Source organism: Triticum dicoccoides, chromosome 1A, assembly GCF_002162155.2.
Source record: "Triticum dicoccoides isolate Atlit2015 ecotype Zavitan chromosome 1A, WEW_v2.0, whole genome shotgun sequence".
Classification (NCBI taxonomy): domain Eukaryota; kingdom Viridiplantae; phylum Streptophyta; class Magnoliopsida; order Poales; family Poaceae; genus Triticum; species Triticum dicoccoides.
Window position 1 is genome coordinate 260995109 of NC_041380.1, and position 21739 is coordinate 261016847.

Here is a 21739-nt window from a genome sequence, read left to right on the forward strand (position 1 = left end):
ATTGTAGGATAAATGACAGAGTACAAGAGATTAGTAAACATACAGTAGGATTACACAAATTCGCATTGTCCAGAATAACCCATTCACCGCGCTCAATGGCCCTGATCAAGTCTCCAGCGACCCATTCAAATTTAACTGGTTGGTATAGAGCTTCTTTCTGCTGCAAGCTGTAGATGGATTTCAGTGTTTTACTCAAATCATCTTTGGTCAGTGATATAGGCAAGTCAAGCAATTCCAGATCACTCTTCATCTGCTCAACTATGTCTATGACCAAGCTCAATGGTGGCAAAGATGCATTCCTGCCCATCTCAATAAATGTGGAAGTGTCGATTGAAGAATACTTTTTCGCAACCACAAATTTAAACCATTTCTCAAACAAACCCTTTCTGACCATAATCAAATCCTTCTTCCAACGTATATCCATACTCAAGCTGAAATATTCATTAACATAACGCTCAACTTGTGATATGACCTCTTTGTAGTGTCTGAAGAAGTTATACTGTTCAAAGCACCCCAGCAATTCTGACACATCAGTTGCAGATGACAAATTCAACTCATTCAATGTATTGCCAGACAGCTGAGCAAGCAAGCGGATTAACGAGGTTTTCCCAGATGAGTGTTGTCCGACAAGAATGCACAACCAACCTTGATGGATACAGTGGATAGCAGCTTCAAGGCTATGAAGAATACCAGGAAGTATGTTTAGTTGGTTAATCTGAACTGCATATGACCGGGAATTATTTCTTCTAATAGACGCATTTCCAACAACTAAGCAATGCGCATTGACATAAAGCATTTTCGACTGATGAATGCTAGGCTTTATCTGAAAGACTTCTTCAAAAAGCTTGAGAACTTCATTGCGGTCAACCGCAGTTCGCATTCGTTGAAGATATACAGTATTTAGAAAGCAGTCATTCTTTGAAGTATCTGGCAAATCTGCTATCATCTGACAAGACCTCATAATATCACGTAGATTAAATTCCCAAGGAGAACCTTCTTGGCCATACTTCCTGTGTATCATGGTATCTGTGAAGAGCCTATTGTTGAAGCAAATCAGGTTTCTGAGCAGATCATCACCGAGTAATGGATATTCTGATTTACAAATGGAAAAATAATCGTCTTCTTTTAATTCATCAACATAAACCTTGGTGAAGCGGTTCAAGAAAGACTTGGGGAGGCCTTTCCGCCCACCACCCTGTGATGAAGGATTCTGGCACGCAAAGACACGAAAGGACTGTGGACATTTGTAGGTCTGGCCAAGCTCGGGTATATAGACCTCTGCACGGTGGTCTAGAATGGCATTAAGACCCTCTAGGACAGATTGGGGGGCCAGATTGAGTTCATCCAACAGAACCCAACTTCCATTCTTTAAAGCCTGAAGAAGAATACCATCCGACCAGGCAAATTCTATTCCATTCTCCCCTTCAAGTGGTAAGTCCGAACCTAAAAGATCCATCATATCTGTCTGCTCAGATAGGTTTATTCGCACGACATTGTGACCAGAAAATCCAGCTAATGACATAATTAAGCTTGTTTTACCAACTCCAGGACTACCTTCTAACAAAAGAGGTTTGGGTAGTTGCATGCCACGCAATACTCGCAAAACATTCTTGCTGGTAGTGGGTGCCGTGAATAAAAATCCCTGTTGCTTACAAGCAAAATGACCTTTAGTGATATAGAATGGTGCAATGCCAAAATCATCTGGATGATTACAATCAATATCAGTTTTTGTTATATCATCACCCCAGCCATAGTTCTTTAGATCATTCAAGCCTGAATTTAAGGGTTTCCCCTCAACCTTCTGCAGCTCTTCTAAAATAAAGGACATGCATGTTCTTCTCAACTCAGTAGCCTCCGATTTAGCAAGATTCATTCCCAATGTGAGCCCATCAAGTAGTACAAGGAACAGACCATGTATTAAAGCTTGTTGTGATCCAAGTTTCATCTCTGTCAAATTGATAAACGAAATCCAGGATAACAGATCGCGTATGGTGAGCATTCTTCCAGTGTGCAGGTGGTTGAACCACTTCAAGAAATTAACAATACAATCTCCAAAGCAAGAGAGTTCAGCTTCGCTGAACCTCTCTACAGCTATGCTCTTGAGTTCATCAACATCTGTAACAGCTGGAACCCACAATTCTGTGAATCGGTTTCTTAGTGCTGGAGAAAGCTCTTTTTTTCCATAGTCGCCACCTGGATTCATTGTTGCAAGGATAAAGAAATTTGGATGTGCTACAATCTTCTCTAGCACAGAACCACCTTGCTCGGCCAGTGACTACAAAATAATAAAGAAGACACAAATGCACAATCATAATTAATAAAACTGAATTTCAAAAGAGAATAGTTGATTGTTCAACAAGCCTTTGGAATCAAAGACAACAATTGCATGATTGGATAAGCAGGGGTAAGCATGAGAGAACTATTAAGAGGTACTATAAAGGCACAGAATAGTGTAGAGTTACATGAATCTTAGGGCCAGTTCTTTTGAGGTGCAGCTTATTCATAAGCTGCGATGGGAATAAGCCTCATAGAAGCTGCCGTGGAAATAAGTCCATGAGAATAAGCTATCCAGTTCTTTTGTCTCAGCTTATGTTCCGAGTTCTCTGGAGAAAAGTGTAGAATACCCCTAAAATGTAATTGTATGACATTTAACTGAATTTTCTGTATATTGTAGCAGCAACTTGGACAACTTCATTCATACTCTCTTGCACTTGCAGAAAATACTGGCAGGACCAAACCAAACAACAATCCAAATGCTAGTGCTTGCATACAAATTTCTGAATGCATTCACTAGCAACATTCATCCTTTTTTTACAACAAGTAGAAACTTGGACATGACCAAAAACTTCCTGTCAACAAAAATCAGCTACATGTATATCTATGTATACAGTTACCTGACATGTAACTGACAATTTCTCATGAAAATTCATATGCATCTCTGAAATAGAATTTAAAATAGGCAAACTGAATACTTCATTTAATCGCCGTGAGATTGTCAAGCATTTGCTGCTCGATGGACAATCAGAGAACTAGCAGTGGGTGGCCATGGCGTCCAGAGAAGTGCAGGTGTCGGGGCAGTGTGTTGACGACAACGGCGGCGATGTACCAGGGGCTTCTTTGCCATGGGACGAGAGTGAGCGGAGTGGGGCGTCGGGGAGGAGCAGCCGGCATCGATCCATGCGGGGAAGGGGTCGGCGTCGATCCAGTCGAGCCCGGAAGCCGACGCCCACGGCCGCCGGAGGCGGGCAGCTGTCCTGCTTGCCAGAGGGGTAGCCGGTGTGGAGCAGAGCAGAGGGAAGCAGGGGAGGAGCGCGTCTACCCAGCACCGCCGGCGTCCGAGAGGCGAGGCGAGGTCAGCGGCTGGAGGCGGGGTCGACGGCGGCGGGGAAACCCTAAAAATTCTCAATCACGGGAGGAGAGGGATGACAGGGGTGCAGAGCGCTGCGGGTGTTTTTTTTCCTTCGGGGCTGGTACAGGGGAGGGGCGCGGTGGCATTTCAGCTGTAATTGTGTTCAAGTGCGAGGGCAAAGGGATATACCACTTTGGTTTTTAAGTGATTGCCGCGAGAAGCTGCGGGAAGCTGCCCTGCCCCCAGCTTTTTTCCATTGTGAAGGAGAGAGCTGTGGAAATAAGTTAAGCTCCACTTCTGAAATGAGTTCTTTTGGGCTTTTGGCTTATTTTCACAATAAGCTGAAATAAGCTGCAAAAGAACTGGCCCTTATGGGATAGGTCAGGTCAGGGCTATGAAAGGAACTGTCTTTTATGAGAACAAGGAAGAAGAAACGTCATTGCACTGTAGTATTTGCTATCTCTAAACCCCTCTCTCATCCAAATATATGTACATCCCTTCTAAAACCCAATCCTCTTCAAACCATGTCATCTAACCATCCCCGCAAAAAAATGTTTGTAGTTAGTAACAAGATAAGATCTGCCTTTGCATCATGATAAGAGAAATCGATAAAGAATTTTAACAAAGACATGTGCCTAAGTTTATCTATACCAATATAAAAAGACCCAAATGGGCAGATCCAAACTATCTCGACCGTCAAATCATGTTATCTAGCGGTTCAAATCGCTCCAATGTTGAGCACCAAACACGTTTTGACTCAACACTATCCCTTGAAATATGCCATGTAATTAATATCTTACCATTCCCACGAAAAAATAATTGATATCTTACCAAATACCAACATGCAACAGATATATCTTACCTAATATAACGTGCAACTAATATCCTACCTAATATAAACGTGCATTGCACGTACATTATTACTAGTAGCTTAAAAACTATACGTTACATGAATGGATGAAAACCTAAAATTTTACCAGATTGCTAAGGTTTTACTGTAACTAGATTCCACAGCAAAGCACGGCAATGCAAAGCTGGCTCAAACACCTCTACACCAGGAAACTGAACTTAACAATATCATCAGTGTAAATGCACAAAACTCCCTCCGTCCCATATTAATACTCCCCGAGTAACATTTAGAGTAAAGGTATATGTGTTATCTAAAAATTGTGTTATTTAGGCCCTATAGTTTGCACGTTTATCATCTATTAGGTGCCCAAATTTGCAAGGTTGTATCACTTAGGTCCATAAGCTTGCGAGTTAATCCATTAGGCCCCTAAATTTGCAATTTCAGCTCCTTTTTTATTAACCTAATTATCCATGAGTTGCTACTTTAGTAAAAGAAGCAAACTGAAGAAAGCATACCAATTTTCTTTCAGGTTCCAGAACACTGTTCAGCCGTTCAAGTACACTGTCGTCAGCCAAAGAAACTTCGTCAATAAGGAAAAGATCTCCGCTCTTCATTGCTTGCAAAAGTGGCCCATCCTGCCAAAGAAAAATTGCCTTCGACTTCTGATGAAGATGCATCAATTTCAACTTAATTTGCTCCATGTCATCAATATCTTGAGGTGGCACCTCCGGAAACAGTTCCTTTTCTTTTCTGTATCTATCAAGTATTTCATTCATACAATTCACGACGCTAATGGCTCCAGATATATCAGATGGAAATAGCTGTGAACAATAGAGAATCAGTTACCTAATTTGAGAAGTGTATATCTGCTGTTGAAATACCACATGTTAAAAACAAAGAACATACCACATCTCCAGCAACATGAATGAAAATTTTCATTCCCTTCAATGTTGAAATAAGATGCTTGTACTCCAACGCTATTGTTGACCTATCACGCACAGGACAAAATCCCTGCAAGTAACAGCATTATGCTAGTGAACCAAATATCTGAAGCACAGCAACAGCAAATAACAACTCATGGTAAAAACTTGAGAGACAACAAAACCTACCCCGATGAAGTCTGATGTCTCAGTATATTGGTGGCAGTTCAAAATGTGTAACTTCACTCCAAGAACAGCACTCAAGACCTGGCATACTGTTGTTTTCCCCCCACCAGTTTCACCAACAAGGAGGACAGGTTCCCGTGACCTGTAACAACGCTCAATGAGGAAGAATAGCCTCCACATACTTTTCGTCCAAGTGATACTGCAAAGCTCAAAAAGATATTGCATTAGATGCGGAGAAGGCAAAAACACATGCTGTAGCCTAAAGTAAATGAGAACTCACTGTCCAAAGCTTTCTTGTACTCTTTGTCTTATAGCATGAGAAGATAAGCTCTCCCCGTAGATGCTTTCCTGCAAAGAAAAAAACACTCAATTAGACGACTGGCTCAAAGGCCATGCAGCAATCATCAAACAAGTATCAACATACAGAAAAGCATAAATATGCCATGCAGAAACTCTACTTCAATATTTTTTTGCATTAATAAATAACATAACAGGGAAAGGTCACTGCAGAGCAAACAATGTCAAAAGAACAAAGAAGTATTTTCTAGAATGAGAATCCTCGCCCATCAAATAACATCCGTCCTCTAGTAGAGTATGTCAGCATATAGTTTCCAATGTATTGCAAAATTTCATACATGTACATCAACTACAAATCGACACCTTCTAGTACCTCACATTTAGAAAAACAGTCCAGTTCATTTTTACATTGAATACCTGCTAAGCAGCATCCACGCATTTTCAGAAATTTAAATCATGTTATTTTAGTATCAAGTCCCATATAACATGATATCAGTGCAACATTATGATTTATCCACAAGTGTTTTTAAAAAAGTGGACTTTCATCTACCATGACATCGAATAGAAGAAAGAAAGTTAATGAATAGTTAGACATACGCCATAGAAAGATTCAACTTACCAAGTTATATAGATCAGGGATGTTGAGTTTAACACGTAGGTGACGTTCCAATGCTTCTTGAACAACTATTTTCTCATTGTCATCCCTCAATCTCTCTGCAAGAAGTAAATACCCATCCTTAGCCAGATCCTCATATGACTTCCCCTCGAATGTTCGGTACCGATTGGCCCAACGGAATAAATCTCTTGGTGTAATGAAACCATGTCTGCCGGCAAACACTCTACTGTTTTGTCTATGCATTTGCAGATCTTTCATAACTTGAACCATTTTTGTGGCATAACTGCGAGCAACCATACAGCGCTGCTCCAAAATTGTGATTAGCTCATCTTCTGGGATTTCATCAACATTCACTTCAATGAAACGGTTGCGGAATGCCCTAGACAGCATTTTACGTCCCCCATAGAGCACAGGTGGATTTTGAGTAGCAAAAAGCATAAAGTTAGGATGAGCAGGAATAGTCTCTTGAAGCTCTGGAACAAACAGCTCCCTGTTGTCATCTAACAGCCGATTCAAAGCTTCCAAAACATCAGAAGGTGCAAGATTTAGCTCATCCAACACAATCCAGTGCCCCTCACGTACAGCCTTCACCAAAGCACCCTCCTGAAACTGAAGCTTCCCGTGACTGTCAGAGACATACGTACCAAGATATTCTTGAAGATCCGTATGCTCATGGTTGTTTATGCGGACAAATTCATGGCCAGTTTTTGCAGCAAGATACCTCACTAAGCTAGTTTTGCCACTTGATGTTGGACCTTGCAGGAGAACAGGATATCTTTTAATGTAAACAGCCCGGGCAAGGTTGACAATGTGCTCAGTAACACTGCTGGTTAACACATAGCTGGACAAAAATTCATCTGATTCGGAATCATTTAGTTGCTTAGGCTTTTCAACAAAGTAGTCAGCAAAAGAAATGCTTGGTGGCACTCTTCCATTCAACAAAAGAGATACTATTAAGTTCTTAATGATTTTTGCACTAGGGACATCCAGCATTGTAAGAAAGAACATACAGAAGCCATCATAAAGAGCTTTTCTGAAGCCAAAAGATTTCTCTGCCATTTTTACATAACCTAATGCACGAGAAAGAGATCTCAGAGTAAATTGGGGCTTCTGATTGGCTCCATCCTGCAGCTTCTCCTCAGATTCCTTTTTCGCCGCCTTATAGAAACAAACAATGCTATCTATAACTCCTTTAGCAGTATGCAGACCATCCAAATATTTACTGACAAAAAGACGGAGATCATCATCATCCATGAGATCATCAACAAAGCATTCTGTAAATCTGCTCCTAAAAGCATATGGCAACTCTCTTTTCCCAGCATCCGTTGCCGGATTCATGCAAGCAAACATACGAAAGCAAGGATGACGTTCAATATAATCCACATCACCCCTTTCAGCAAGGCACAGCGTGCCCTTCTCTCCATCCAGTACAGCACCAATTCTCTGAAGAGTCTCTGGAGGTGCAAGGTTGACCTCATCAAGCAAAATCCAATGGCCATTTCTTAAAGCTGAAACAAAAGCACCCTCTGCAAACTGAAATGACATGCCACTTGCTGAACCAAGTTGACTATGGGCAACATTTAGCCTGGAAAAAAGGGAGTCCCATTCACCCAAAGACCTTTTTCTCTTATTGGAACCCCCTTCAAGTAGCTTATGAGCATTCTTAGCACACTTCGCCAACGAATTTAATAATTTTACCCAATTCTTCTCCATTGCATATACATCAAAATAACGTAAAAGATCTTCATTCCCCTGAACAACCAAACAATTCAATTAATAAATCAATGTAGATGATCTCTATGGCTTGCATGGTGTATGCAAATCTTAGGCTTATGAACAAGATAATCTTGGTCAATAATGCAACTTATCGTTCACTTCACCCACAAGCTTAAGCCAACCTTGCAATAAACCACGAGCCACAAAAAGAAAGTTTATATGTCTTAAGCTGAACAAAATAACATTTTTAAGATTTGTCTTGGTAAGCGCATCTTAAACTTATGATCTATTAGAATATTAGAAACAATAAGATCCCAAGCTAACTGTAAGCTACATTGAGCAGGTTAGTACGGGGCAAAACCATAAGAAGCCAACAATGGCCGCACCTTTTTAGAAAAACTTTGAAAAAATAGATCCTTGAACTCCATATAAAGAGGAAAGCATATTGACCGAGCATCTGTAGGCTTAAATCCACCAAGGAGATCAGATATATCACTTTGCTGGCTTAAGTTCTGAAAGATGTCAAGACAAGATATTAGTATATTGCAAATCTCAAAAATTGTGCGACCCCGCTAGATCATATAAATTACAAAAGAGAAACACATTTTGGACTTTTTATGCCATGGCAAAAATGGAAATACAGATTTTATGCCACTAGCTGATAATCTTCTGTCCTTTCAAACATTTGCAAACAGTAACACTGACACATGCTGTATTGCTGTGCCCAACTTCCACCATGGCCACTGGTGAAGCAAATGGTAGCCAGGGCAGCACTACTGAATGGTGTAGAGGTGCTTTAGGAGATTATATCCTTTCCACAATATTAAAACTTTTGCACCAGCATAAGCAGATACAATCAATTTCTGGGTAACAAATTTGATAATCAATGGATTTGCAATGGTAAACAAGTTATGCTTTCAACACAAGGTAATTTATTACTGTTTGTCCGTACCACTACAGTCAAAGGTTGTTTAAGCCAGGAAGCAAGATTTTGCACGAGAGTAGTCTTCCCCGTGCCGGTTTCGCCAACAAGAAGAACAGGCTCATTGAATTTTATTGAACATGCAACCCTCTCAAGAACATCTAGTGCGCTGCGAATATCAGCAAAAGGCCCCTTCTGAATTAATGCCTGCATAGTTTTTAAACCCAGAGTGAGCAAACAAACAGAAGCTTACAAAATAATACTCCCTCCGTTCCTAAATACAAGTCTTTGGAGAGATTCCACTATGGACCACATACGGAGCAAAATGAGTGAATCTATACTCTAAAATGCATCTAGATACATCCACATGTTGTCCATAGTGAAATCTCTACAAAGACTTACATTTAGGAACGGAGGGAGCACCTCTGTAGTGACCTAAAACGTCTTATAAAAGTTTACAGAGGGAGTATGTACTAAAGAAAGGAATAGTAATTACTGGTTTGTCGCTGCATTGCAGAGTAACTCTGCCAACTTGCAAGTCAGTGTGCCGAGCCTGTGTTTTAGGAACTATTAATTTTGTCAAAACCAAATAAACAAAACATGTGTTATAGATAAGAAATTGCTACACATGCCTGAATAATGGGCTTGTCGGTAGGATGCATGGTTTCTGCCTGATGAAATAAACCCAATATTCTAGCAATTTCTCTTGCTACATATTGCCTTTTATCCGGAGATGATAAGGAAGCAGCAAAAATATCAGCAGCCTGGATTTAGGAAGACAAAGGTTACTGAGAGCCTGGAAAGCTCATGGTATCCCCATGGGAAGTTGTTTCTTATGAATCACTGGTTCCCACTAGGAAAATGGCATGGCAACATGAGTGCATATCAAAAAAAAATCATCTTTCCTACCATGTACTTTATGTAGGTGCCTTTTCACAGGCAGCAGTACTGTTCTACATTATACAGCATAACCATACTGCAAGTCCATTAACACTATATCCTTAAATAAAAATACTGTAGACAAAGTTTAGCTGCCAACAATTGGCCTTGTATCATGGGATTGGAATTCAACTCCAAGAATAGTAGTGTTTTGGAGTATTGCATCCAAAGTGATCGTAAAATACATGTCTGATGATGAAGAATTATACAATGGTTCAGTTCTCAAAGTGTTATTACATTCATAAAAGCAGAATCATCAAATAGTCATTTTTTCTTCTCAACGCACGCATTCGGATACTCGTAAACAAAAATACTTTCAACCATGTCCAAGATGCAAGTTGAACAAGCTGGTTTTCATCACATTAATTCTAGTTATAATGGTATTGGAGTATAGATAGGGCAAACCAAAACATGTTTAAAAGTGACAAATCTAGATTATGCAGTCACAACATTTGACTATGCAGTCACAACATTTGACTGCAGGCTTCCCACAATGACAAGGGCCGGTAGCCACAGGTAGAATGTCAAAATACATATTAGAAGGAAGAGAAAACAAAAACCTCATAATAGATGAATTGGTAACCACTAGATGCAAGTCCCAGACCCTCAAAGTTGAGATCAACTCCAACTATTCTCTTGCACCATTTGAGCAGGTCCCTAACAAATGAAGATTGTAAGGATTGTTCTCATCGAATGTTAAAATAAGAAATACACTGTAACAGCAAGAATTATGCACCTTAATGAGAATCTGTGTAGAATGCCATCAGAAAAACCTCCAGCTAAGTTGAGCCCACCAAACTGGTAAGATACCAGAGAATTGACCTTCTCAAAGGTATCTACATGGAGATATGTTAGTTACACAATTCACAACAACAAAAACGACAATATAATTCTATCTACCTATGAGCTTAGAGGAGATAGTATCCAAGCTTGGGTAGCATCCATTAACTATATTAACCATGTCTTCACGGTTAGGTTCTCCCAGCATCACTTTTCTCCACAGGCCACTATAGGTTAACCTCCCTGATTGAAAAGATTCAAACAATGAATGATTGTCAGATTACAGGTCACTACTTTGCTCATTGAAGATGAGAAGTTGTGGGGTTGTAAAAATGTACAACTATCACTCTGTGGTTGAATAGTTTGTATCACGACTCTGGTTTTATGTAATTTTCAAGTACACACCTATGGGCAGAAATGTTTTGTGGTGCATAGTAAAGCAAGATGTGACATATTATGCAGTATTTTAATCAAATGGACAAACCTTCCAGGGCATGTGAAAAATCATGCTTTGAGGTGGTGACAGTAGCAAATAAACGGAAACCATCGGCAACTTCAACTGCCTGCGTTAGAAATTAAAAATCCGCAACTGGTAAGCACCACCAGGCAAGTGGCATTCATCAAAATGTACACATATTCGGTACTTTTAACAACAGAAATAATACACCTCTTGCAGTCGCATTGTAGTTATAATTACGTTAAACAATTAAAAGAAAAAGGCAATTTCACCTCCGCATGCCCAATTGAGAAGGAGCTTGAACCTTCCAATAAGGGTAGTAAGATTGACTGCACATCAGTGGGTGCCTTGTCGATGTCTTCAAACACAATCCAAAACCCTTTGACAATGGCCTGACCCATAAGATGGTAAAGATAAATATGTGAGAACAATCCCCCAGAAATATATATAGGGTCTGACCAAATCAAGGTGCCAAGGCACCGGTGCCCCAGATAATTTACCTATATACATATACATACATACATACATACATAAAGAGAGAGAGAGAGAGAGAGAGAGAGAGAGTGAGAGTGAGAGAGAGAGAGTAATGCTCATGTACAGACCTGTGTGAGAGAACCAGGAGCCCACTTGAATTCACCAGGTTTTTCAGTGCAAACATAACTCCCAACTAATGTCCGGCCATCCATTTGCTCGTCCATGTGGATAAAAAGTACTGCAAACATAATTGGCAATAAGAACTTAGTAAAAATATGCACTGAGAATTACCAGTATCAGGGATGACATGATTAGTTGAGTTCCAAAAGTGTCTAGAAGATATAGTTTTCAATGGACAAAATTACAATGAAAGAACACTTTCATTCAAACTTACTATGACAAGTGCAGACCATGGGTTTGGCTTAACTCAAGTACTGCATGATAAAACAGGGAGTTCACCTCTCTATTGCTGGAACACAACATTCCTATGCAGCTATTTTCATGATATAAATATCTAACGAACCTCTATTTCCCCTTTCTGATTGTCAAGTGCAAGTGTCAACACATTAACAGTGAAATAGATTGTGTTGTATACAAAACTGAATACTGGCTGTACATGTTTTTCTGGAATAAACAGGCCAACATGTATATTAACAAATTTCAAGTCAGAAATTAGCAGACAATAGAATGCTTTACCGGTGAGTATACAACAGTTTCCATGTATACTCCCTACAGGTGAGTACGCAACAGTTTCCATGTGCACTCTCTTTTATACATATATCTTTCCCTAATAATAAAGCACGGATTGACTCCGTGGGTTCACCGTCACAATACGCTTCTTTCCGTGATTTTACGCTTTCAGTTTGAGTTTAAAATATATTCGAGGTGGTACTATTCCTGTACTCTACGTCAAAAGCATTACGGTTCTGCTGGTACGTCAAAGACTTGGCCCTTCTGGCTGTATGTTGGCCCAGCTTGCAGCGCAGGGAAGCAAGGAAGGATTTTCAAAAAAGAAGGAAGGACAAATATGATGTGCAATTAAATGGGGCAAGGAAGGAATCAATACTATATGAAATAATAAAAAAAGGATTCCTAATGCATGATTGACAAATATGGTGGGCAATTAAACGGGGCAATTAAGAAACATTCCTTCCCTAGACATGCTTGAATGCTTGCTGCATAATATAATAGGATTCCTAATGCGTGCTTGTGAATTATGAGGGACAATTAAGAGAGATTCCTAAGACACGTTATGTATGCTGCGTAAATAGCAAAGGAGTGTGGGATAATTAAGAAAGGGGTTCATGCATACTTGCACGTTATGTAAACATGATTCAGACTAATTAAGTGGCGGGCAGATTTTTTGTGCTAGCTAATTAGAATTATTACTTCAATGCATGGCTTCTATTTGATGTTACTAAAGCATACTCTCAACCTCTTTCTCCACACCATCTTATACATGCAATGACCATCACAACTATGTGCTCTCCTCTATCTCATTTGAGCATGCAACTTACACGAGGAAACATCACATTCCAATGAGAGGCTGCATTAATGAATGCGAAGAAGCTCGTTGCCTGGAGTATACATGATCGTCCAATAGAGGCGGGAAGGAGGACAATGGGGCTTAGGAGATGTTGATAACAGACTGGGACAAAGAGACGAAGACGGACGGAAATAAGTCGGAGGAATTTTATTTTCAGAGACAGGTAACAACATCTCCTGTTGCAACGCACGGGCGGTTGTGCTAGTAAGTACATAACCCTATAGAAAAATCAATTGGGCAGAACCTTCAGGGTAGTTTTGAACTTGCATAAAACCTTCTAGCAGATTTCTAAACGTTATACCAGTTGCAGGTTACAGATATATACCTCGATTCCCGTGATTCTTTGCCAACTCATTAATGAGTGCGGTTTTCCCCGCTCCAACCGGACCATAGAGAAGTACAGGCCACCTCTGGCTAACTGCCATCAGAGCTACCTCATGACTCTTGCGCATAGTAGCAGTGAGCACAAACGGACTAACAGAGAAAAACCACTTAGAAATTGTATAAGCAAGATGAATCTAACAAGCCATAGAGCAATTGTAGTTAGATGAAATGAAATGCTCATACCATATGTTACATCCAATGTTATATTCCTTTCCCGTTGTAACCTCTGACCAATCCAACAAAGTATCAGACAAAGAAGTTAAATCAATGTTAGAATTGCCTTCCTCAGTCTGCAGATACAAAGAGGCTTTCTCTAACGAAGTGTCCGTGCAAAACTCCTTCCATCTACAAGATCAATAAGTGTACCATTGAGACATGGAAGTCGACATCAAGAGAAAACAATATTAAAACAGAGTGTGAAAAGGAACCTCAGTAAACATGTAAATGCATCATCCGCCCCAAGACCAAAACTTGCATTGCCCATATCACTTGCTTTAAAAACCACCACGAGTATTTGTATTGCACACCATCTTAAATCCAATACAACACTATGAAGTGAGTCGTCCGCTAGCCTATAATCAGTTGTACCATTTACAAGGTCCAAAAAGCAAGACCAGTCCCATTGTTCACAAAATACCCTGGGTTCCAATTCTAGAAACCGGTATGATACTTGGGTGGCATCAAGGAACAGATGTAATCCCTGAAAGCAAATAACAATAATCATGTCACCGCACTGATAAAAATGGTTTATTAGTATGAACTTTGCGGAAGACGCGCCTAGAGAAAAAGGCTAGTAATGCCACATGCAAAAAAAAAAGAAATGCAGCACAAAAATCGCATTATGTCTCCACAGAATGTATAAATATTTTAGCAACACTACCTTGCCACTTTTTAAACTCACATTAACACACTGCATTCATCAAAATAATGTTACTTTGTCACTGATTTAGTACAACTTTGTACTTGTACTAAATAGGCGACAATTAATATGGATCAGAGGGAGTAACATTATGTGAACAAGCAAATAAGTTGCTGAGGTAATTTTGCAGAAAGGAGAAAAAACATGGGCTTCAAATTTACCACATGAATATTAATACCTTAGTAAACGATGAAACACCTTCACAAAGAAGTCTCTGGAATGGCGGTGGAGAGAACTTGAAATACTTTAATACGCGTCTGCAAAAATAACAGTTTTTAGCTAATTATATAACATAGAGCAGCTCATCATCACTTACATGCCATGATTGCACGAAATAGTTAATGTAACTGTGGAAGATGAAATTTATAATAAGTGAACAGCAGTTATTATAAAATTTATCAAACCAATAAACCAAATACGTCTTGTGAATTCTAATCCATTAGTTCTCTCTGATGGGCTTATGTGATTTGCTGAGAAGTAGACCACTAAATCACTGCATGCTACTTTTCAATAGAATGAATTTATCACTAGTCCTTAGGATGTACTCCCTCCGCTCCTAAATATTTGTCTTTCTAGAGATTTCAACAAGTGACTACATACGGAGCAAAATGAGTGAATCTACACTCTAAAATATGTCTATATACATCCATATGTGGTAGTCCATTTGAAATCTTTAAAAAGACAAATATTTAGGAACGGAGGGAGTAATAAATAACTCTAGCACCAAGTGAAATAATATCACAACATACTCCCTCCTTTTTGGTTTGTTAAGGCACACGTGTATTCCTAGATCATTTTGATCAACGAAATGTGAGTTATATGCCACCGAAAGTATACTATTAGAAACGTCTTTCATATACAAATTGAATGGTACTGTTTTGTACAATATAATACATATTTCAGTAGTAAAATTGATGATCCAAGAATATGCAAACGCCTTGTAAACTGACAGTCCTGCCTGAAAATTACAATACCTGTGTAAGCATGCTTGAATTCTTGATCCTATCTGAGACTAGTGAACTGTAGCTTTACAGATTTCTCAAGATAAAATAACTAATAAAGCCTGCCATAAAGTTTTTCTGTGTGACTTGGACTTGCTACATGTAATTCCAAGATTTAAGTGAACCATTAAATACCTACCCAGAGAGACTGTCAAATGCAGTAACTATTGTCCATACTCACTATATACAGGCATGGACAGTACACGTGGTATTGCCTCAATTCTGACCAGAGGAGATTTTAGAGGAGATTTTGATCATATTTTTCAAAGTATATATGTGGAAGAAATGGAATTTCATGAAGACCTCTGTCCATGTCACTTTCCAGGCTAAACGGCTAATGGCAGGATGGGGCAACAGCGCTGAATGAAGTTTAACTAGCCAAACATAGACAGCAGATCCACCAGAAATCATTTAGGGTAAATTCCGCATGAAAATCATTGAATCATACATAAATCTATGTTAATTGTTGTGAATACCAAGGGTCGTTGCTAAAGGAAATAACCAGGACACAGACAGTGACACAAAAGGAAGCAGCAAATTTTCACGCACATTCAACTCTGAGGACAGCATGGACATACCATACACAATGATCCTGGTCAAGCAAAAATTGTCCAACTGGCAGATCAAAATGACCGCATCGTTATTGTTAGCTAAGACCTGATGTTAGATGCATTAACTATTTTGATAACATTGCATTGGTTATTGGAGATAACTAAGGACTCGTCCTGTTACAATTAAGAAAATTAGATGAATTATTAGTCTAGACCGCCTCTCCTTGATGTAGTTCCTCTTTACCTCAGCAAGAACCATCTGCCACCCTCTTCAAAGGGTCATTCTTCCTTCAAACCAGTGACGCCAACCTCTTTTCTACATTATTTCCTCATTAATGTAGTAGTGTACGACACAAAGGTAGCTATTTTTGTTTTCCCTATATAAATGCAAGAGATACCACTAATATAATTTATCAAACTGCGAATATCTACAAATTGATTTCCATTGCCCTTCAGTGTTTAGCAGTTGCCTTTTAACAGGATTGTAGATAGCCTCAGCAAATGGCATATCACTTCACATACTTTCTCAGTGTCAATGCAGAACTTTGTGTGACGCAACCCCTAACTTTTCTGATAACTGTAAAGTCAAATGTAATGCGACGCTCCCAAGGAACATGGGAGGTCAATGGGTTCGTGTATGTTGAAATAGACCTGGTCCCAGAGTACACGATATGGGATATTATACCACAAAATATAAACAAATACAGAATCTAACTCAAATGAACACTGAAGACAATTTGATACAGAGCCTGACTCAGATGAACTCAAAGGTCAAAACTGAAAACGATTTGCCAGATTCCACACATCGTCAAAATTCTACAGAAAAGACGTTTATACTGAGTACAAAGCATTGAAAGTTAAACCTTCTGTGTGACTCGACCCATTAAACGAATGCAAACATTTCTAGTGGCATGGAAATTTTGGTGTGTCCATACCTAATAGAAGGTCAGTGTTGCGGTGACTTGAGTAATAACGAACTAAATGACGAGTCAATTTTTTGTACCGAAATACAGATGTGCAAACAGATAAACACGTTGATTGTAGCACTCGAAATTTAAATTCCATTGAATCATGCGAGAGTGGCGTGGGAAACGACAGCCAGTTTACCGAATCAAGTGGGGGGCAAGGTCGAGGGCCCGGGAGAGCGCGAGGCACGCGAGCTCGTGCAGCCGCAAGCCCCTTCCCCTGGAGAGGTAGAACTCAACGACGCGGGTATCCCCCTCCCCGACCTCCTCCTCCTGGCTGGATACACTGTCGACGAGGAGGGCGGGCGCTGCGGTGCGGAGGAGCTCAGAGGCGTGGTCGACGAGTGCGGGCGCGAGTGGACGGAAGCAGCCGATGATGGGGACGGTGTAGCGTGGGTGGAGGAGCGGCTCGGCGAGCGCTGCGGCGACGTCGTCCCAGGTAGGTGCGGCGGGCGCAGACGCGAGGGCGAGGAGGCACGGGTCGGCGCCGAGCGCGGGGCAGCGGGCGAGGAGGCGCGAGAGGGCGGCGGAGGTGGAGAAGCTCCGGTCGAGCGACATGTCGGGCGGCAGCGACACCGGCAACGGCGGTTGGGGGGAAGGGAAGTCGTCAAATTTCTGTGTGCGTTGCGTATATATGGGGGCGCTGGGTTTAGGGTTTTAGGTCGAGTCTTGCCGGTGCGGAGGTAGCGCCGTGGCGGTCACGTTCGGCTCGGTTGGGGACCTGATTAGGGCGGTTTGGAGGATTTTCATAGAAACACATAGGAACAAGGATCTTGGAGAAAAAAAAATTGTAATACGTTCGGTTTGTAGAAAATGTGTATAGAAATTTCATAGAAATACTATTCATTTTCTGTGTTTTTGAAGGAAATTACACATCCACTCAGACATCCTTTGGTTCATAGGGTAGAAAAATCATAGGAATAGAAAAGTCATAGGAAATGAGATGACATGTATCTCAAACCCTATGAGTAGGAATAGGAAAGAAGATGCCCTTTGATTCACATTATAGGATTTTTTTTTATTGAGTCTAGGCTAATGTTTATTTTCCTATAAAATGTGGAGGATAGAAATAATTCCTCCATAGAAATAGGGTTCCATTCCTACAAACCAATGGGCTCTAAAGAAATTTTTCCTATAGAAATCATATCCTATGAAATTTCTACAAGATTCTTCTAAACCAAAGGGGGCCTCAAAACTTATTTTGCGCATAGGAATGAGGCGAGTCATTTCTTTAGGGTGGCAAGTGCCATCCTGTAAAATTCTTATACTAGTCCTAATTCCTACGTTATGAAATCCTCCAAACCGAATGAGTCCTAGAACTCTTTTTTTCCTCTGTATATACTCTACTACTACTCCCTTTGTTTCAAAATAATTAAAGTCTTGATATTTTTATATTTTACTCCCTCCGTTCTTAAATATAAGTCTTTTTAGACATTTTAAATGGACTACAACATAGGGATATATGTAGACATATTTTAGAGTATAGATTCATTTATTTTGCTCTGTATGTAGAATGTAGTTATTTCGTGGAATCTCTAAAAAGACTTATATTTGGGAATGAATGGGGTATAAATTATAAGCTTTTTAAAGTTTAATCAAATCTATAGAAATATATTCTCCCTTTGTTCCTAAATATTTGTTTTTTTAGGATGTGCTTGGTTGCAGTCATGGGCCGGAATGTCACGGGTTTAATCCATTCTAAGGCCTCATTCTCGCGTTCGGTTATCAAGTGGAACAATCATCCCCTCGTTCCCACGAACCGAATATTCAGGCCAAATCCGGAACGGAGTGAGACCTCCAAATCGAGCGGACCACGCCGAACCGCTCTTCTCCTCGCGCTCGCGCAACCCTATCTCTCTCGGGCGATTTGATTTTTTGCCACCCCTTACTTTGGACTTTGATAATTTGCCACTCCTTACTTTGTAATTGATCTGGTGACACTTCTTTGTTTGGACTTTGATCGTTTGCCACTTTTCAACACAAAACAAACTTTGTAAATAATAGACAACATAAGTGAACAAAATAGAGGACTATTATACCCTTGTACCTCTCTGATCCAAACATAACACATGATGAACTCGTACTCCTGTACCTCCCTCCTCTCCTGCACCTTCCTGCTGCTCCTTGCCGGCCCTTGCTGCTCCTCGCTGGCCCTTGCTGCCATGTTGCTGCCGCCCCCTCTTGCTCCCCTCATCCATCTTCTACCCTGCCGCTGCTGCCCCTACCACTGGAGTCTCCTTTCGCTGCTGCTCCTCGTCAAGTTTTGGTCCAAATTTGCTCAAACTAGTTGAAATGCATAGATTCGTTGAACCAATGATCCAAATTGCATGAAACTTTCTCAGATTAGTCACACATATATGAATGATTTACTGTATTTTTTTCAATTTTTTCTGACAACTTTTAAATTTCGGTCAAAATGTGGTCAAACTAGTTAATCTGAAAGTTGAGATGCATTTTCCCGTTGAACCAATGATCCAAATTGCATGAAACTTTCTCAGATTAGTCAAACATATATGAATGATTTACTGTAATATTTTCAATTTTTTCTGGGTTGTTTGAAAAAAAGTTCAAATTTTAGGCAGCATATTGGCTCAATTTGGACAGCATTTTGCTTGTTATTTCACTTTTCAAGATATGTATGCACAGAACAGAAAATTCAAACATATATTTCCAGATGAACATATTCATACACCATGACACAATATCAAGACAATATAGCAAAATAAAGCAGTTTAACATGATCATACACCATCTACCATAAGGCCATAATTTCTGCCATGTTTTACAACCAAAAGCAGGAGGCCATTGTAACTGCCATGTTACAACCAAAAGCATAACACAATAGTTGCTGCCATGTTATATCCAAAGTAAAGGATGCTAAGTTTGTCATATTACAACCAAAAGCATAGAGAAGATCAAGCACAATACTAGTACTTCCTTCTCTTTGGGGTCAACTTTCTAGCTTTCGAGCTTGAGGCCATGTCATATGTTATCATGGTGTCCTCCACGGTTGGGGTAGGTTGCTGCGACGCCTCATCAGCCAATGCCATGGCCAACATCCTTCTTGTGACTGGATTGGGACTTCCTTGGAGACTCTGTGGCATAGTGATCATGTGCCTGGTTGGAGTGACAGCCACATCAAGTTGTGGTGCTGCATGTGTTGCCTCATCAGCCAACGCCGAAGCCAACATGCTGCATGTATCGAGAAATGTAATAAGTGCAAGTTAAAATAGACATTGTTGTAGTATGTGGATGTGTTACCTTCTTGTCACTGGTTTGGGACTGCCTTAAAGACTTTGTGCATGGTGATCATGTGCCTATTGGGAGTGACAACTTCAGGTTGTTGGGATGCAACTTCAGGTTCCGGTGCTGAGGCATCATCATCAACTGGATATCTTGGTGCTCTCTTCTTTCTTTTCCTGCACAAGGTAGTACACAGTAAAATAAGTGACGAAATAAACATTGATCATTACAAGTGATGAAATAAACATAGATCATTAAACGTACCTTGGCCTTGGTCCATTCAGCGGACAGGTGGACTGCCGGTGGCCTAAAATGTGGCATCTTTTGCATCTATTCTTGCTGCCTAGCTGTTTTGGTTCTTTCTTCTTTTTAGGACCACCATCTCCACCTTCGAGGAAGCTCTTGTACCTGTTTTTTCTAGGCCTTCCAACACCTCTTTTCTTGTCTAATGGAGCCTCCATGTCAAATGGAAATTGTACATGTGGCCATTGAGACCTATCTGTCAATGGCTCAACCTCTCCAGCATATGCTGCCCAAAACTTCTCTAGAGAGAAATAGTCATGCACATAATCCTCCCATTTGGGGTTCCTTCTATCTAGCAAGAAAGCAAGTGCATGCTCACAAGGCTTCCATGTGTGCTGCCACTCCAAGCACGTGCACTCGCTTTGGGTAGTTTTCACAACATGTCGCAAGTTGTATTTACTTGTATCCCTCACCTCACAACTTGCAACTCCAGATTTCCCAACTTTCAAATGTTTAAGTCCCCTTGTCCTATTATGAATTTATTGGATGATGGCTGGAATAATTTTTCCTTTCAGTTTCTTCCAATCTCTCTCCTTTTCTCACGAAGTTTCATGACTAGCTCTCTAAGAGTGTCAGCTAGCTCATCAGGTGGCAACTCTTTGTAATCTTCAATCCAGCCATTAAAAGACTCGGCAAGGTTATTATTGATGTAATAACATTTAATTGAGGGGTCAAACATGCATCTCATCCATTTTAAGCTATGGTACCTTGAGAGATACTCATGCACATCAGGTGCTTCTGCTAGGATTTTATTCATGTGGTAGTTAAAAACTTGTGGCCTATATGCCCTAGCAGCTGGCCACATTATGCCAAACACATCTCCTTGGAACTTTTTAGAGAAGTTAGCCATGAGATGCCTAAAACACTCTCTTTGATCTGCACGAGGGAATATTTTTTTTTACTGCATTCTCTAAACCTTTACATGCATCTGTGCATATAGCTAGAGGGGAAACATAACCTAATGCCCTGTTTAGTTGTGACATGAACCATGTCCAATTTTCATCAGTTTCACCATCAATGAATGCAAATGCTAGAGGGTACATCCAATTATGCCCATCTAATGTTGTACAAGCTGCTAAATGACCTCTCCATTTACTGGTGAGTGCAGTTGAATCTATACTAAGATGTGGTCTACAACCAGCTTTAAAGCCATCAATGCAAGGTTTAAGAGCCATAAAGATTCGATTAAAGCGAACAATACCGTGAACCATCTTCATATCCACCTCTACAATGCCGCCTGGGGATCTCTTCTCAACTTCTGCTTTGAAGTTAAACAAATATTGAAAACTCTGCCTCATGCTACCATATATCTCTTTCTGTG

At 40.3% G+C, this 21739-nt stretch overlaps 1 protein-coding gene across 2 annotated transcripts in view; it reads right to left on the minus strand.

Moving 5' to 3' along the window:
• Positions 1 to 17463, minus strand: part of LOC119268039 (midasin-like) — a 35350-nt gene extending 17887 nt beyond the window's left edge. For both annotated transcript variants that reach the window (XM_037549542.1, XM_037549535.1), the window contains exons 1-21: positions 17015 to 17463; positions 14534 to 14612; positions 13865 to 14136; positions 13620 to 13781; positions 13378 to 13526; positions 11635 to 11744; positions 11305 to 11424; positions 11060 to 11138; positions 10696 to 10818; positions 10532 to 10631; positions 10356 to 10452; positions 9489 to 9620; positions 9353 to 9409; positions 8887 to 9063; positions 8321 to 8446; positions 6222 to 7970; positions 5586 to 5653; positions 5309 to 5504; positions 5106 to 5210; positions 4715 to 5020; positions 44 to 2275 (exon numbers count right to left, since the gene is read on the minus strand). In XM_037549542.1, the coding sequence (XP_037405439.1) occupies positions 44 to 2275; positions 4715 to 5020; positions 5106 to 5210; positions 5309 to 5504; positions 5586 to 5653; positions 6222 to 7970; positions 8321 to 8446; positions 8887 to 9063; positions 9353 to 9409; positions 9489 to 9620; positions 10356 to 10452; positions 10532 to 10631; positions 10696 to 10818; positions 11060 to 11138; positions 11305 to 11424; positions 11635 to 11744; positions 13378 to 13526; positions 13620 to 13781; positions 13865 to 14136; positions 14534 to 14612; positions 17015 to 17430 (6855 nt within the window). In that variant the 5' untranslated portion in view covers positions 17431 to 17463. The remainder of the gene's footprint in view (positions 1 to 43; positions 2276 to 4714; positions 5021 to 5105; positions 5211 to 5308; positions 5505 to 5585; positions 5654 to 6221; positions 7971 to 8320; positions 8447 to 8886; positions 9064 to 9352; positions 9410 to 9488; positions 9621 to 10355; positions 10453 to 10531; positions 10632 to 10695; positions 10819 to 11059; positions 11139 to 11304; positions 11425 to 11634; positions 11745 to 13377; positions 13527 to 13619; positions 13782 to 13864; positions 14137 to 14533; positions 14613 to 17014) is intronic.
• Between the last annotated feature and the right edge of the window lie 4276 nt (positions 17464 to 21739).